A 19,047-nucleotide genomic window follows, 5' to 3' on the forward strand; every position below is an offset into this window, starting at 1 on the left:
GCTGAATGTTGAATTTCAAAATTATTTTGTAGAAAATAAAAGCCAGAACATTGCAGTACATTTTGCCAGATCCCAGACAGGAATAGACTATCAAAACTAGCAAACCTTTCTGTTGAGAGGGTATCAAAGAGAAATCAGAGCATCAGCATTCTCCTCTTCCAAGTGTCCTGATCCCAATAAATATAACCCAATATATACTTCACAAAATTGCTGCAAATGTGACAACACATATTTTATCCTGACCAGAATGGACAGCACCTTCTCATTGTGTCAAAATGGCGACACTGCCCTAGCAGCTGCCGCTCACCTGCGGTCCATTTGTCTTTGTGTTTTTGTTGGTTTTTTTTTTGTCTTAATTGTAGTTGTGATGTGGTGTTTTTGTGTTTGTGTACTATGTGTGTATGTGGGGGGGAGGGGGAAACTAACACTGTAAATATGTGTCCCTTCAGAACGGAGACCCGACCTTTGTTTTCTGGGCCGTGTCTCCGTTCCTGCTGCGGCCTACCATCGGCCCAACTCCTGGAGCTGTCGGCCTCCAGGGCTCTGGTTCGCAGAGCCCGCGGATCGGACTTACCATCACCGGAGCCGGCCGTCTTCGGAGGCTGCGGGAGCAGCTGCGACTCGCCTTAGGCTCGGGCCGCGTGGATGCCGACATCGGGAGCTCCGGCAGCGGCAGCGTGTTCGCCCACCCCGGATCGCGGGGCTTGGGGCGCGGACATTTCACCGTCCGGCGCGGCCTAGGATGGCCGCGGGATATTTCTCTGCTGGGCGGGGGCTTCAATGTCGGGAGCCACGACCGCCCCGACGTGCAACAACAGCGGCAGCAGCGTGTTCGCCCGCCCCGGATCGGACTTATCATCGGCGGAGCCGGCCGTCTTCGGAGGCTGCGGGAGCGGCTGCGACGCGACGCGCCTTGGGCTTGGCCCGCTGTGGACCGTCCGGTGCGGCCTGCAACCACAACAACCTGACTGCGGGCGATGCACAGCGGGAGAAGGGAAAGACATTGTGGCCTTCCATCACAGTGAGGAGAGAGAGGATTGGAGGAGACTCACTGTGATGGATGTTTCTTTGATGGATGTTTCTTTTTTTGTGTGTTTTTGGGGTTGGGTGGTTTGAGTGCCTGTTTGATGCTTTTATTGTTGGACTGTGTTTTTGGGGGTTTTGGGGTGTGTGATTTGAATGCCTATTTAATGCTTTTATTGTTGGACTGTGTTTTGGGGGGTTTTTGGGGTTGGGTAATTTTGGGTGCCTGTTTAGTGCTTTTATTGTTGGACTGTGGGTGATTGAATTAACATTTTGTTCAAGATGGCCGCGCCGTTGTGTTTGGCTGCCTGCCACTGTATGTTTCTTTTTTTTCCTGGTCAGATGTGCAGCACTTTGGTCAACGTGGGTTGTTTTTAAATGTGCTATACAAATAAATTGACTTGACTTGACTTGACTATGTGTCCACTAAAGCCATGAAGGTACATCACTGTAATGTGATAAACACACCTCATCGCACCTTCAGGGTGAACCTCCAGTGTCTTAAGGGAACATAATATTTTTATATTCAATAAAGACTTAACTCATATATTTAATTAGGTAAGGTTAGTGGAAACACAAGGATTTACTTGTCGAGGATATACAATAAAAAATATGGAATTTTGCTAAATCTTTGATGAATCATGTTGTAAGTACTGTGTAGAATTGTGCTTGTCATAATTTTAAAAGAAAGTAGAAACACTGGAGAGGAGTCTCATGAGGATATCGAAAATGTTCAACAATGCATATCAATAAGCATGAACTATCCATGTCTCTTCTTCTGAAGTTTAGTGTGTTGAGAAGTCATACCACATAGACAATAAGAAACTGTGGAAAGGGGTTAATGTTTCAGGTCAAAACATCGGCATCTGCAGGCTTTTATAAAAGACTTCCAGAGGTTTTGATGGAGTGGATGCAGAAATAATGTTTCCACTCATGGTGAGATGCACATGTGTAAGCCATCAATATAAGATGATCACTACGCAGATTTGTACCAGCATCTGCAGTTATTTTCCTATAATAAGCAGCCATTGGTAGATTGGCTTTCATCAGTCAGGGTATTGAGTTTAAAATTTGGGCCAATAAGTTACAGTTGTACAAGATATTGCTGAGGCCACATTTGGATTATCGTGTTCAGTTATGGTCACCTTGTTACAGGAAGAATGTCACAGAGCTGGAAAGAGTGCAGAGAAGATTTACAAGGGTATTGCCAGGATTCGAGGGCATGAGCTACAAGGGGAGGTTGGGCAGGCTAGCACTTTATTTCTTGGAGCACTGAAGGTTGAGGGATGATCTTGTATGGGTGAATAAAATCATGATGGAAATTGAAAGGGTAAATGCACAGTGTCTTTTAACTAGAGTAGGGGAATCAAGAACCAGACAATACGGATTTAAGGTGCAGAAGGGAAAGATTTAATAGGAACCTGATGAGTAACTTTTTACATAGAGGGTGGTGGGTATACGTAATGAGCTGCCATAGGATGCAGTTGAGGCAGGTATGATAACGTTTAAAAAACATTTGAATAGGTACATGGATAAGAAAAGTTTGGACGTATGTGAACCAAAAGCGAGCAGGTGGGACTTGCATAGATGAGGCTTTTTGGTTGGCATGGACAATTTGGGTTAAAGGACATATTTCTGTACTGTATGACTCAATTACTTTATGACTCTATTTCCATTTAACAATCTAAATATTTGTTGGAGTCCTTTTACAGGAACCATCCGTCCGGGCTGTTGCCGTGCTTTATATTCAAGAGTTTGCATAGAGTAGACAAATTATGCAAATCCTCAATATTGGGGTAAATGATTATTTAAAAGCAGTCATGAAAAACACTTGCAACACATTGTTTAATCCCGGTTTGGGCAGGAAGATAAATTTACAAGCCATGGCAGTGTAACAGTGTTCAGCAGTGTGCAACCATGTGAATTTAAGTCAATTGGTTATGCCAATTGGTCTTAAAAACATGATTCATTTAGAGCTGAAATGAGGTGTAGTGACAGTATATGTACAACTGATTACCAAATAAAATTCAGTAACTGAATAACTTTACATGTGAAATAACAATTAATGGCCTTGGGTAATATAAAGTAATTGACCAACCATTATTAAAAGGAGAATTTTTAATGAAAAAATTGCCACACAAATTCAAACCACACAAGATAAATCATATAGATAGACTACTTAGGGATGATGTAACAAGGAATAATGGAACAATGGAACAGATTTTTCTGGATCATGCTGACAGTTACACATGACTTAAGAAACCATTCAATAAGGAAAGAAACAGACTTAGGTATTGGATTACTTTAACATTTTCCTCAGCGAAATGGGATCGAAAATGAATTGGCAAATGAGCAATTAATAGCATTATGTTATGCCAAACGTTGTGCTAAATATTTTAATGTTTTTTTGGTTGGATTTCACCCATGGAAATTTCACCCATAGATAATGTCATTGGCATGCATCAATGACGTAATTTTGCCTGATACACGGTAGTTATTCGAGGGACCTCTCATAAGTGACTATTGAGCAACATTCCTCAAACAACCACAATGTATTAATGTTACGCAGAAGGAGACTTGCAAAAGTAATTCATTCTACATATTTGTTTACTCGTGTCAAATCCCCCAGGGATCCAATTCATCCCACATCGTCCCATCAATCTGGCTTTTGAGATTGCATGGGAGAGAACTGCGGAAGCTGGTTTACACCGAAGATAGACACAAAATGCTGGAGGAGCTCAACGGGTCAGGCAGTATTTCTGAAGAAAAGGTGATGTTTTGGGTTGAGACCCTTCTTAAGATTTTTGAGGTTATTGACCTCTTATGAAATGAAAATGCTGATGTCTATGATAGCAGTGCATGTATGTGACTGAATCTTTACCAAGTTACTAATTTAACTACCAACTCTGTGACTATAACAAATATTAGAGTGAAGCAGCAGTGGCCAATTTACTTATCAATGTATATTTTTAGAATATCTGGATTATATGTCATTGATTGTGAATTTATTACCTTTTTATCTCATTCCTATTTGAGAGAGAATTAAGTTAACATTTCACATGGGTATTCTGGGCAATTATAAGTAGGTGCCATCTTATCAAGACAATTAACGTAAATTAATGCTAATATTTAGAATTTTAGCTGAACAATTTAATGTACTGGAATCTATAAATGAGTTCACTCATTATTATTTAATTAATTCATTACTTCTCACTTCTTTGCATTATTTTCAGTGTAAAATATTCCACCAAAGGAAAATGAAAGAAATGAATTTTAGCCTACTGGAGTCTTTAGTTTGAACGATGGTGTCATTATCAGTTAAATTAACAATACTTTTGCATGTGTATTCACTTATCAGTGTAATTAAATCCCTGTTAAACACACCACATGGATTGTAATAGTGCTTAAGAGACTTGTTGACTTTCTGTTACTCCCCCCCCAAAAAAACAATTAATTGAGTTAAAACATTTTATTCAGTAAATTATTTAATCAACTTTAAATCGTTATTTAAATGAATAATTAAACATTGTGTAATTAATGTTTTGGAACAATGCAATTGGCTCCCACTTAATTAATCTACAATCTTCACAATAAATGAGATGAGATTTGATAGACTCATTTGCAACATCTTCATTTTGGCATCTCGTTGCTTCACTGTAATCATTTGTTTACAGCATTGGAATTTAGTTTTAGTAGGAACGTTTTAATAGTTTCCCTAGTTGATCTAAATGTAGACAAAATGCAACACATTTTCGAAGGTAAATTAACTTTGTCATTCACATTGAAAATGCAAAAACATATGGAGAATATGTCACTTTCACTTACTAGCAGTGCTAACAATGACTTTACATTTCTCACTGTGTGCTATGACTTTGCCTAATATGGCACAGGGACTATGTTTTGTTTTGCCTTTCATTTTGTTTGTGGTCATCAACTAAACGTATGTCCAATGATCTCTAAAAAGTTTCTGAATTTCATCTTGTGATGCAAAGGGATCTACATTCAGGTTTGCAATGATTTATTGGAATCATATGAATATGTTTAAGGGGTCTCTGTTTGCAGCTACAATGCACAAAAAGAAATATATTATTGCAGAGTTGAGTTACAATTTGTCACCTAAATTTTCAGTGAATAAGTTTCAGAACTAAACTGAATGTTCATCACTCACCTTCTTTGTATTATAATCAATTTATCTGGAATTAGATTTTGCGTTTTTCAGTTATTTAGTTAAACAGGTTAAATGTATGAAATGTTGACATTCTAATTCATTATGATTATCAATGAGATTTTTACAAAAAGTAATTATAAATAATGAATCTGACAAAAACAACTTTTTAAATTTCTGCATTATTTTTCTCAATTTAATTAGGTGTTATTAAAATGTAGTTATTGTAGTCATTGACAATAAGTTTACAACATGGATCTACATCAGTTGGGAAGGTGGACTAAGGAATGGCAAATGGGATTTAACTCTGACAAATATGAGGTGTACTTTAGTATGTCAAACTAGGGCAGGACTTACAAAGTAAATGTTAGCGTGTTGTAGAATAGAGAGATCTGGGAGTACAGGTGCCTCGTTCCTTGAAAGTGGTGGGTCAGGTGGACAGGGTGGTGAAAAAGGCATTTGGTACCCTTTCCTTTTGCGGGAATGGTATTGAGTACAATAGTTGGGACATCAGGATGCCGCTGTTAAAGTCATTAGTGAGACAAGGCTTGGAGTACCATCTCAGTTTTGGTCACCCAATGGGAAGGATGTCATCAATTTGGAAATAGTGAAAAAGAGATTAATCAGTATGTTATGTGTAGGAAGGAACTGCAGATGCTGGTTTACACCAAAGATAGACATAACATGCTGGAGTAACTCAGCAGAACAGGTAGCATTTCTGGATATGCACATTTCTTCTCTCCAGTGATGCTGCCTGTCACGCTACGTAACTCCAGCATTTTATGTCTATCTTTGGTGTAACCCAGCATCTGCGGTTCCTTCCTACACTGTTAATTCCCGGAGTGGCGGGACGGTCATATGTTGAAAGACTGGAGCGACTAGGCTTGTATACACTGGAATTTAGAAGGATGAGAGGGGATCTTATTGAAACATATAAGATTATTAAGGGATTGGACACGCTAGTGGCAGGAAACATGTTCCCAATGTCGGGGTAGTTCAGAACCAGGTGCCACAGTTTACGAATAAGGGGTAGGCCATTTAGAACAGAGATGAGGAGAAACTTTTTCACTCAGAGAGTTGTAAATCTGTGAAATTCTCTGCCTCAGAAGGCAGTGGAGGTCAATTTTCTGGATGCTTTCAAGAGAGAGCTAGATAGAGCTCTTAATGATAATGGAGTCAGGGGGTATGGGGAGAGGGCAGGAACGGGGTACAGATTGTGAATGATCAGCCATGATCACATTGTATGGCGGTGCTGGCTCGAAGGGCTGAATGGCCTACTCCTGCACTTATTGTCTATTGTCTATTGTCTATTGTCTATTGTCTATTGTCTACACATAACATACTGATTAATCTCTTTTTCACTATTTCCAAATTGATCAATATGTTACCTAGACCTGTGAAATGGAGTTAAATGGAAAGGTTGGATAGGCTGGTACCTTTTTCTTTGGAACTTAGGAGGCTGAGGAGTGGCCTAATTAAGGCATACAAGATCATGAGGGGCATGGATAATGTGAATGCTCATAGTCTGTTTTACACCAGAGTTGAGGATTTTAAAACAAGAGATCTAGGCCTAAGTTGAGAGGGAAGAAATTTAAGGGGAACCCAGGGCAATATTTTCACTCAAAGTGTAGTCCATATCCAGAATGAGCTGCCAGAGGATGCTCTCGAAGTAGATACTATTATGACCTTCAAATTACTTTTGGACACATATATGGATAGGAAGGATTTTGAGGTATAAAAGCCAAATGGAAGCAAATGGGAGTAGCTCAGAATGTCAACTTGGTCAGCATTTTGGTGGCATAGACATCTATCTTGTCATTTTTATCTGTGCACTGATTAGTCAATGTGCAGTATTAATTTGATTAGTATAAGCATTTACCTGATTATTCTCATTTTTTTAAAAAACCCATTAGTCATTTTGCCTTCCAATTCATCACCATTGACATTTTGGTCTTCCCAGTAAGTTTAGTTCTGTATCACTGACTGTTTCAAAGGTAGAACTTTCTTTCTCATATTAGTTGTTGACGTATTCCAAACCACCCATCACAGTGCTGTGACAAATAGCAATATCTTTGTGTAAATGCTGTTCCAGGTTCATTTTTTGCAAAATAAGCAACCATAGTTCATAGTTAGGTGCTATTGCTCAAGGCACGATAAGAATTTTCAGCCTGTAATTCTATTATATGTCCTCTGTCACGCGTTGCTTTACTCATTATTCACAATGTATAACTTGTGGAAAACTTTGAGATTGGGATCTAACCTCTTTCCACCTTTTATTCAACAGATGGAGCAGGCTTTTAGTGATTAATTATGGGGAGAATTGAATATTTTTTTCAGAACTACAGGAGCACTCTCATATCATTTTTGATGAGTGGATCTTCACATTGGATCGTTAATCTCCATCTAACCAAGCAGACAGAACTTGAATTTAAAATTATATCCCAAGAATCCGTCGTAAAAACAAAAACATTGTTTTGATTTTGAACTCCACTATTCACTAGATTTTGAGCTTGGGCATTGAGGTGGGATTGAAGTCTGCAACCATCGTATGCAATAATTAAAAATATATATGTACAGATAGATAAACACAAAAGATGCATGGTATCATTATATTTTAGACTTTAGAGATATAGTGTAGAAACAGGAACTTCAGCCCACTGAGTCCATGCCAACCAGCAGTGTAAGAAAATAACTGCAGATGCTGGTACAAATCGAAGGTATTTATTCACTAAATGCTGGAGTAACTCAGCAGGTCAGGCAGCATCTCAGGAGAGAAGGAATGGGTGACGTTTCTGGTCGAGACCCTTCTTCAGACTGATGTCAGGGGGCGGGACAAAGGAAGGATATAGGTGCAGACAGGAAGATAGAGGGAGAACTGGGAAGGGGGAGGGGAAGAGAGGGACAGAGGGACAGAGGAACTATCTAAAGTTGGAGAAGTCAATGTTCATACTGCTGGGCTGCAGGCTGCCCAAGCAAAATATGAGGTGCTGTTCCTCCAATTTCCGTGGGCCTCACTATGGCACTATGACAGAAAGGTCAGACTAGGAGTGGGAGGTGGAGTTGAAGTGCTCAGCCACTGGGAGATCAGGTTGGTTAAGGAGGACTGAGCGAAGGTGTTGAGCGAAATGATCGCCGAGCCTGCGTTTGGTTTCGCCGATGTAAAGAAGTTGACATCTAGAGCAGCGGATGCAATAGATGAGGTTGGAGGAGGTGCAGGTGAACCTCTGTCTCACCTGGAAAGGCTGTTTGGGTCCTTGGATGGAGTTGAGGGGGGAGGTAAAGGGACAGGTGTTGCATCTCCTGCGGTTGCAGGGGAAAGTGCCCGGGGATGGGGTGGTTTGGGTAGGAAGGGACGAGTGGACCAGGGAGTTACGGAGGGAGCGGTCTCTGCGGAACGCAGAAAAGGGAGGGGATGGGAAGATGTGGCCAGTGGTGGGGTCCGTTGTAGGTGACGGAAATGTTGGCGGATGATTTGTTGGATACGCTGGCTGGTGGGGTGGAAGGTGAGAATGAGGGGGATTCTGTCCTGGTTACGAATGGGGGAGGGGGAGCAAGAGCGGAGCTGCAAGATGTAGAAGAGACCCTAGTGAGAGCCTCATCTATAATGGAAGAGGGGAGGCCCCGTTTCCTGAAGAATGAGGACATCTCTGATGCCCTAGTGTGAAACACCTCGTCCCGGGCGCAGATGCGGCGTAGACGGAGGAATTGGGAGTAGGGGATAGACTTTTTGCAGGAGACAGGGTGGGAAGAAGTGTAGTCTAGATAGCTGTGCGAGTCAGTGGGTTTATAGTAGATGTCAGTCACCAGTCTGTCTCCTGTGATGGAGATGGTGAGGTCCAGAAACGGGAGGGAGATGTCGGAGATAGTCCAAGTATATTTAAGGGCAGGATGTAAATTGGAGGTGAAGTGTATGAAGTTAGTGAGTTCTGCATGGGTATAAGAGGTAGCACCAATGCAGTCGTCGATGTAGTGGAGGTAGAGTTCATGGATGGGGCCAGTGTACATCTGGAACAGGGATTGTTCGACATACCCGACAAAGAGGCAGGCATAGCTAGGGCCCATGCGAGTGCCCATAGCTACGCCTCTGGTTTGGAGGAAGTGGGAGGAGTCAAAGGAGAAGTTGTTAAGGGTAAGAACCAGCTCTGCTAGGCGGAGGAGGGTGTTAGTAGATGGGGATTGGCTGGTTCTACGGTCGAGGAAGAAATGGAGGGCTTCGAGACCATCCTTGTGGGGGATGGAAGTGTAGAGTGACTGGACATCCATGGTAAAGATGAGGGAGTGGGGGCCTGGAAACCGGAAGTTATCGAGGAGATGGAGAGCATGTGAGGTGTCTTGGATGTAGGTGGAGAGGGATTTGACCAAGGGGGATAGGATGGAGTCGAGATAGGTGGAAATAAGTTCGGTGGGACATGAGCAGGCAGAGACAATGGGTCTGCTGGGACAGTTCTGTTTATGAATTTTAGGTAGGAGGTAAAATCGGGCCATGCGGGGCTGGGGAACTATAAGTTTGGAGGCATTAGATCGCCGGAAATGGTGAGGTCCGTGATGGTGCTGATGATAAAGGTCTGGTGTTTGTCGGTGGGGTCATGGTCCAAGGAAAAGTAGGTCCATGGTCAATGCCAACCAGCGATCACCCTGTACACTAACACTATCCTACACACTAAGGACAATTTACTATTTTACCAAAGACAATTACCCTACAAACCTATACATCTTTGGAGTGTGGATGGAAACCAGAGCATCCAGAGAAATCCCACACAGTCACAGGGAGAATGTACAAACTCCGAACAGACAGAACCCGTAGTCAGGATTGAACCCTGATCTCTGACATTGTAATGCAGCAGCTCTACTCCTGAGCCACTATGCCATCTCTAGAACCTTTTATTGTAATAAACACTAGCTTTATTTGTGATGGTAGATTATACATATCTGCTTTTATGCCTGAAATCAGAGAGATAAATATTTCTGGTTTATGACAAAATAATTTGGTTTTGTTTCGGTCATATTTTGTTGCTCGCAGTAACTTCTGCAGGGAGCACAGACAACAAGCATGCTGGATAATGTCCTTATAAAAGAGATATTGATTGCAGCATAACCATTGCAAGATTCCCAAGAAATAATTAACAGGTAACCCAAAATAATCTGGATTAATTCTAAACTAACTCTTTCTGAGGCTAGGATAGAGAATCCTTAGCTTTGGGATGTTCAGTGTGGTACCACTCCCAATGAGGTGTTTGCCTTATTCAGCGCAGATAAAATTTCTACACCTTAAAATACTGAAATCCAAATTGAGAATGTGACCTCAATGAAACCTCTTCTCTCCTAATCCCTTGAAATTCCACAAATGTTCCACCAATATTATAGAGTAGAGTTCTATAACATTCTATATTACCATGAAACTTTTATAGATTAGAAGATTCATGGTAAAGGTTCAGCAACACTTTGTCTTTCTTTAAAATGAAATGTTCTGTAGGAAGTGCACATTAGAGACAGAAGCATACAAAATCACCACCAAAATTTCATAAAACACACGACAACCAAGTTAAATAATAGCATAAACAAATATTCTACTTTACCACTTAAAAGCTAGAATCTTACCATTTTATTTAGGGCTGTTATGTGTCAGTTTAATTCTCCATGTATTACATCTGCTGCTTGTAAGCTTAGATCTATGCAGGCATTTCATTTATTCTCCATTAAATTTGTGTGTGTTTTTATGCATTAAAATGCTCCCTCAATATATATTTGTTAATTTGTGCTGTGGTGCCGACTGTATCATTCTGTTGGTTTACACAGAATAATATTATTCCAGATTATGGTGTTGCACAACTTATTCAGTTCAGGCTGTCATTAAGATATTAGTGAAAGAGAAAAAAATATATAGATTAAACTTAATAATGACACCTTTCTTTATGTTGCCCAGCTGTTCAACTCCCAGTAAGCCAGCATAAATAGTTTTTTTTGTGTCATGCACCCGTGAAGACTGCACTTATCAGGTAGTTCAATTCCTCTGTTCCACACACTAAGTGTTTCCGTATTTGGGACTGTGGAAACAGATGATGAAATAATTGATGCACCATACTGCACATCAGGAAATATATTAGCATTCAAAGTAAACACTTTAAAAGTACATAATGGGCCCAGTATATATATGCATTAAGAATTGGCTTGCCTGACATAGGTTAATTAGATAGTCTGGTTGGAACCAGTCACACATATAGACAGTTTAAGACCATTTCCTTCGCTGATGAAATATTACCGACTGATTAGTTTAGCAAACAATGGGATTTGTGATGTGGTCTGGACATTGTCTTGCCAAGCTGAATATAAACATAATTTGAAAGGTGCAACATTCTCACATCCATCCAAGCTTTTAACATGGGTCTGTTAGAAAGGAAATGCACAATCCCATTGAGGTAGATAGCTGTGCCTGAAGGTTTTTGGAAGTGACTTGGGAAAGGAACAGGATATCTGGTGAATGCAATGCAGTAGTAAACAAAAAGGAGTATTTGATGATTATATGCCTTGGTGTATAATTAGATGAGGAAGGTCATAGATTCCTAATTCTCCTTTATCCTGTTTCCATTTGAGATATCTGTACAGGTACATAGGATCTATTTTGAGATTATCTACCATTACTTACACATCCTTGACATTGCAACAAACCAAAACACATATTTATTGCAGGAACAGAAGGAGGTGAAATGTCAAACCTCAATGATTTTGCTGATCCCTGACACTAACATTGTATGAGATTTATCTATCAGAAAATGGAATGCCTCTTGTCATTCACTCATTAACAACTAATCACAGGCATTTGCTTCTTTCTATCTGTTCATTTGTGATAAAATTCATATGAATTTGGCTGGAACTTGATTATTAAAGGGAAGAAAATAGAGATGTAGGTAAGCAGAACATGATAATTTAACGTAGACACACAATGCTGGAGTAACTCAGCGGGTCCAAAGATATTGCATGACTCGCTGAGTTACTCCAGCATTGTGTGTCTTCCTTCGATTTTAACCAGCATCTGCAGTTTTTTCCCTACACATGATAATTTAATGCCTCTTTTCGCAGGCATTGTCGTGTACTCTTACATATGTGTAATTTTACATTCGCACTTTGAGAAGGAAAACTGAGAGTTTAATCTTAATTCCAGGATTTGACCACATAATCTAGAGCGATCTTACATTCAGCTTCAAAACAGAATTATCTCTGTGCACTGATATTAAACCAGGATCCCATCTGTTTGATGAGGTGAAAGTAAAATATTTTTCAGTAAGTCCTAATAATATTAATCTCTCAACCAACAGATTAGCTCGTTGTTGATTTGCTGTTTGTCGAACCTTGTTGCACATAAACTGTTTGATGCATTTGTCTGCAGTTCAATATGCATATACTTCAAAAGTAATTATTTGGCAATGAAGTGGAATATTCTGATGATATGAAAGGCCCTTGATGAATATAAGTTCTTTCACTAAAGCCTATTCAAATTTAGACTGAACTAAAGTCCCATTTCATGCCATTTCACACAGTGGGAAATTTGGGTCTTTAATGAAAACCAAGAGCAAAGGCTAGATGCTTTTGAAATATACAATGCGAAAACAATGCTCAGTATCAGCTGGAAGAGAGTGATCAACAATAAAATATGAAGAATGGCCTGTGACTTGTTAGAAAAGAAATTTACAACAAAATAGACATACCACTTTGCCCCATGCAAGACTATCCTACAGAATATCAGTTTATAAAAAAATGATATCCAAAATTTAATTTTGAATAAAACTGAATGCCTCCATAGTGATTTTGTTTGAATATTGTTACGTTAATATAAACATTTGGACTATTACTCTTTTATTTTATGTTTTGGAAGTAAAATAGTGGTATTGCTTTGAGAAAGAAACTAAAATAGTTTAAAGTTTTTTCAATTCATACCAGGTTTAGATTAATGCTTATTATCGTCATATCTACCAAGGTACAGTGAAAAGCTTCCGTTTGCATTCTATGCAATCAAATCAGATAATACTATGCATGAATACAATCAAGCCACACAAAAGGAAGAGTGAAGATACTCAAGCGCAAAATATAGTTCTCAACAATGAAGCACAACAGTTCCAGAGAAAAAAATCCAACATTCGCAAAGAGGTAGGTTAGAAAGTCAGAATGTACCCTTGCTTATAGTCATAGTGTCAGACAGCAAGAAAACAGGGCTTTCAGCCCCACTTGTCACACCTGTTGGTCCATCTATCTATCTATACATTACTAAAACTCTCATCTTTTTTGTTTGATCAAGCCTTATTTTTGTGCCCCCATTGCACGGTAGCATGACAATTTTAGGCCCATCTTACTCACCATTGTCCTGGGGTCACCTTAATGCAAGTTTCATTCAAATTGGTCTTATATTTTTAAAGTTAGAGACATTTTAATGTTTATAAAATCACTTTACCAGTCTCCATGGCCGTCTTTAGTGTTCGACGTCACAATGGGACCTGCCCGAGTGATGGGAGTGGAGGCCAATGAGAGAGGGGGGGGCCCACGATGGGGGTGGGACCGGCCAGAATGATGGGAGTGATGGGAGTGGCGGCCAATGAGGGGGGGAGGGGGATAACTTTAGTAAATGCGCTCCCCCCCCTGCCGGGAGGACCGGCACCCGTCACTCACTCACTCACCCGCTCCCCCACCGCTGGGAGGACGGGCGCCCGTCCCTCACCCACTCACCCAATCACCCACTCATCCGCTCCCCCCCCCCCTTGCCGGGAGAACCAGTGGACATCACTCACCCGCTCCCCCCCGCCAGGAGGACCAGTGGCCCGTCCCTCACCCACTCACCTGCTCCTCTTCCCTGCCGGGAGGACCAGCACCCGTCCCTCACCCACTCACCTGCTCACCCCCTCACTGGGAGGACTGGCGTCCGTCCCTCACCCACTCACCCGCGCGTGCGCAGTTGGGGCCCATTGATCTATTACAGATACTCCCCGACTTAGTGGGGGAGTGGGTAAAGGGGAGGGGAGGAGGGGGGATGGAGTGGGTGAGTGGGTGAGGGAGGGGAGGAGGGGGGTTGAGTGGGGATGAAGTGGGTAAGAGGGCGGTTGGGGGGGAGAGGAGGAGGGGGGTTCAGGGGGGATGGAGTCGGTGAGTGGATGAGGGAGGGGAGGAAGGGGGTTGAGGGGGGATGAAGTGGGTAAGTGGGTGGGTGGGTGGGGGGGAGGGGAGGAGGGGGGTTCAGGGGGGATGGAGTGGGTGAGTGGGTGAATGGGGGGGAGGAAGGGGGTAAGTGGGTGGGTGGGGGGGAGGGGAGGAGGGGGATCAGGGGGGATGGAGTGGGTGAGTGGGTGAGTGGGGAGAGGGGAGTAGAGGGGTTCAGGGGATGGAGTGGGTGTGTGGGGGGAGGGGAAGGGGGGAGTGGAGGGTGCCAGACCAATGCAGGAGAGGTTTGGGGGGTTGAGGGGGATGGAGTGTGTGAGTGGGTGAGGGGGGGTGAGGGTAGGGGGGGATTTGGGGGTTGAGGAGATGAGGGGGGAGGGGAGGAGGATGTTGAGGAGGGATTGAGTGGGTGAGTGGGGGGGGAAGGGGAGGAGGGGGGTATGAGGGGGGTATGAGGGGGGTATGAGGGGGGATGGAATGGGGGTGTGGATGAGTGGGGGGGAGGGGGAGTGAGAAGTGGGGAGGAGGAGGAGGGGGGTGTGAGGGAGGACAGGGTGCTGGACCAATGCAGGAGAGGTTTGGGCCCAACGGGTCCACTTGGTCTAGTATTTATATACTAAAACTCTCGTTTAGGTGTTTGTTTGTTCCTGAACTACAGCCAAAACGGCACACGATAGCGCAACAATTTTAGGCCCACGTTACTCACCGTCATCCCTTTGGTGATAATGGAAGAAGTTTCTTTGAAATCGGTGTTATATTTTTAAAGTTATTCACATTTAAAAGTTGAAATCTATCTCCTGGGGAGGGAGGGGATGGAGAGAGGATAAGGGGGGTTGATGGGGATGGAGTGGTGGGGGGAGGGAAGGGAAGGGAGGTGAGGGGAAGGGGGGAGGGGGAGGTGGAGGGAAGGGGGAGTGGAGGGGGAGTGGGGGGAGGAGAGGAGGGGGAGGGGAAGGGGGAGGGGAGGGGAGGAGGGGAGGAGGGGACGAGGGGAGGGGGAAGTGGGAGGGGGAGGGGGAGCAGGGGAGGGAGGGGGGAGAGGGGAGGAGAGAGTGTTGTACCAATGCTGGAGAGGTTTGGGCCCAATGGGTCCATTTGGTCTTGTATCTACATACTACTAAAACTCAGAAGAGTATATATGTTTTTGTAACAGTGATTTCGGCTGATTTCGGCAAAACGGTGAACCGTAGCGCCACAATTTGTGCACCACCTTAATCACCACGCTGGACGCTTATCGAAAATGATATTTTTATTTAATTCGGTCGTATATTTTTTAAGTTACAGAGGTTTTAAAGTTAAAACTTTTTTCCCCTAAGTTATTTCGGCTGATTTCGGTAAAACGGTCAACCGTAGCGCCACAGTTTTTGCACCGCCTTAATCACCACGCTGAACGCTGGTGGAAAATTATATTTTTATTTAATTTGGTCGTGTATTTTTTAAGTTACAGAGGTTTTAAAGTTAAAACTTTTTTTTTTAACCGCTTTATTGAGCCTTCAGCGTGTGACGTCAAAATGCCCATGTGACATGACCTCGATCTGCCCCCCCTCCTACTGATTTATTGAAGGTTTTAAGCGTGGCGCTGCTGTGCGTCTGTGCGTATGACGTCAGCACGCACGCGCGGCCTCTCCTCACTCGCAAAAAATAGCGGAGCAGCCCGCACGCGATCACCGGCTCCCCTCTCCTCTCTCCCCTTGCTTCTCTCCTCTTTCCCACACCCGGGAGACCCTCTCCCCGATATCGCCCGCGCGCCGCCGCCCTATCCGTCCCAGTAGTCCGGGCTCGGCCACGCCGCAGTAACGGCCACGCTCCTTAGCTCCCTCTCCCCGCTATCGCCCGGACCCAGGGCGCCGCCGCCCTATCCGTCTCCAGTAGTACGGGCTCGGCCACGCCACAGTAACGGCTGCGCTCCACAGCTCCCTCCTCCTCCCCGCACGATCCGTAAGTGCTTTTCGCAGGGACCACAAGGGGGGGGGGGGGGGGGGGAGTAACGGTGGGGGCGACGGGGAGGGTGGGAGGAGGAGAGAGTGGGGGTGGGAGGAGGCAGATTGGGACTGGGGAGGGGGACAGCGGGGGTGGGGGGTTGGTGCTGGGGGCAAGAGAGAGTAGGGGAAAGGGGTGTGCTGGGGAAAGGGGGGGGGTGGGGGAGAGTAAGAGTGTAGTAAGAGTAACAGTAACGGCCGCGCTCCGCAGCTCCCTCCTCCTCCCTGCACGACCCGTAAGTGCTTTTCGCCGGGACCACAGGGGGGGGGGTGGCTGGTAGGGAAAGGGGGGTGGGGAGAGTAATGATGGGGGCGACGGGGAGGGTGGGAGGAGGAGAGAGTGGGGGTGGGAGGAGGCAGAGTGGGACTGAGTAAGAGTGAGAGTGAGTAAGAGTGTGTCTGGGGGAGAGAGAATGGGGGGGGGTCTGAGAATGGGGACTGGGGAGGGGGGCAACAGGGGTCGTGCGGAAGGGGCTTGGTGGTGGGGGAAAGAGGGGTACTGGGAAAAGGGGAGGCCGTGGGGAAAGGGGGGGTGTGGGGAGAGTAAGAGTGGGGATGGGGGAGGAGAGAATGGGGGGTGTGGGAATGGGTCCAACGGGCCCTCTTTGCTAGTATATTACTAAAACTCTCATTTTGTACGTTTGTATATTTGTTTGTTCGTAAATATATTTGTAACGAAATACAGCCAAAACCGTACATGACATCGCAACAATTTTTGGCCCATCCTAATCACCTTTCCCCTGCTGTCTCAATTGATCAGGTTTTTGTTATATTTTGTTATATTTTTTGTATTACTAAGCAAAGAGGACCATTCTTCAAAGAGGGCATATCTTGAAGAGATCTTGGAGTGGAATAGTAAAATGGAGGCACAAGAGTTTGCGGTCTCCATATGATTCAGCAATTTATTTCAAGTTTATATATAGAATACCTCTAGGTGATGTACAGTAATTATCATGCAACTGGTGACCATTCCCTTCTACCTTACTACCCCCACCCAACTGCTTCATTCTGCATAGATGCTGAATGGCTGCATAATGTAGCCATTTTCTATTGCTCCCGAAAAAGCACACTGAGCATCTATGGGAATGCTGTCATTGATTTTAATGAAGAAATTATGGTATTTATGTCAACTTTCTCATGGAAAACTCCGACCAGGGGAAAAAAATAAGAAGAGCCATGTGCTTGCATTGAATTGTTTCCTGTTATCTTCCACAGAAGGATGGTGGAAACAAATTCTCTCGTGACTTCCATAACAAAATTGGAAAATAAATGAAGAGAAAATGTATGTGAAGTGATAGGAAAGTAGACATAAGGTCATAAGGTCATATGTAACAGGAGCAAAATTAGGCCATTCAGACCATCCCGTCTACTCCACCATTCAATCATGGCTGATCTCTCTCCCTCCTAACCCCATTCTCCTGCCTTCTACCCATAACCCCTGACACCAGTACTAATCAAAATGTATCCATCTCTGCTTTAAAAATATCTATTGACTTGGCCTCCACAGCCTTCTGTGGCAAGGAATTCCACAGATTTACCACCCCCATAATAAAGAAATTCCTTCCCATCTCCTTCCTAAAGGAACGTCCTTTAATTCTGAGGCTATGATATCTAGTCCTAGATTCTCCCACTAGTGGAAACATACTCTCCACATCCACTCTATCCAAGCCTTTCATTATTAAATGACAGTGGAAGTAGTTGGAACATTATTTTTTAAAAATCGCTCCTGGCATTATGATCCTTATTTGAGCTGTACCATTTTGCGATTTCATAATTATGGAGAGGTATGAACTGCATTGGGCCCCAGAGATGTTAGTAGAAATAAACAATTTTCATTTCCTCCAAACGATGGGACACAAACTGAATTACATTTAAAACATAAGTCAGGCAAAGGATTCTGGCAAATCAGTGCTTCTTTCATGATGCAATAAGTTGAGTTGTATATTTTTTCTGTGTTGATTTTTTTTAACCTGAATTAACTATGCCAGTTACCTTGCAGAAGGCAAAAGGTAAAATGACAAATTCACACAGCATTCATCAAGGCTGCCAAACATAATTCAATGCAGATCGAGCAGCTAAATCAAACAGAATTATACTGTTTAGAGTTGAATGTACTTCACTTGGGAATAGCCTGCTGTATGAGATTTGGATATTTGATTTGGACCCAAGCAACCAGTTTTAACATTTCTCAGAGGCTCAAATATATTGTAGGTGCTTTTGGATGACATTTTGAATGTGAACAATTGATAGATTTGGAAAACAAACATCTCATATTCAGTCAATGCTGTAAAGATTCAATTTGCACACAGCACTTTGCCTCAATGTTAAAGCAAAGCTTGTATTCTCAGGCGATAATAAATGATAATTTTGAAGTTTGAAACAATTTCACAACCATTTATAATGATTAAGTTCAACAAATTCTCCGCAGCTAGAGAAATGTCAAAGACATGAGTCTTCGCATTTCCATTTAGGCAGTTTGATGAGAAAAAAAAGTTGCACATATGCATTAGGCACTACTCACCATGGTCCACTACAAATCGTAATTTCTGTATTGTCGCCAGATTGCCGCTCACTCTGTAAATGCCATCAGCATCCAAACCTGACAAAACAAACATTAATCTGTGATTAAATTAAAATTTTAGAATATTTTTTCCTCCATGCTCCTTGAACTTGTGGCCTTATTAGAGCAATTACGTCTACCCAAACTTGCTGACTGACACTGCATATACATTTCTCGCA

General features: G+C 43.1%; 1 protein-coding gene across 2 annotated transcripts in view; it reads right to left on the reverse strand.

Annotated features, from left to right (window-relative positions):
* arhgap15 (Rho GTPase activating protein 15) overlaps positions 1-19,047 on the reverse strand; it is a 630,681-nt gene that overhangs the window by 145,595 nt on the left and 466,039 nt on the right. For both annotated transcript variants that reach the window (XM_078403377.1, XM_078403376.1), the window contains exon 12: positions 18,830-18,907. In XM_078403377.1, coding sequence (XP_078259503.1) covers positions 18,830-18,907 — 78 coding nt within the window. The remainder of the gene's footprint in view (positions 1-18,829; positions 18,908-19,047) is intronic.

This window comes from Rhinoraja longicauda, chromosome 8 (assembly GCF_053455715.1).
Source record: "Rhinoraja longicauda isolate Sanriku21f chromosome 8, sRhiLon1.1, whole genome shotgun sequence".
Classification (NCBI taxonomy): Eukaryota; Metazoa; Chordata; class Chondrichthyes; order Rajiformes; family Arhynchobatidae; genus Rhinoraja; species Rhinoraja longicauda.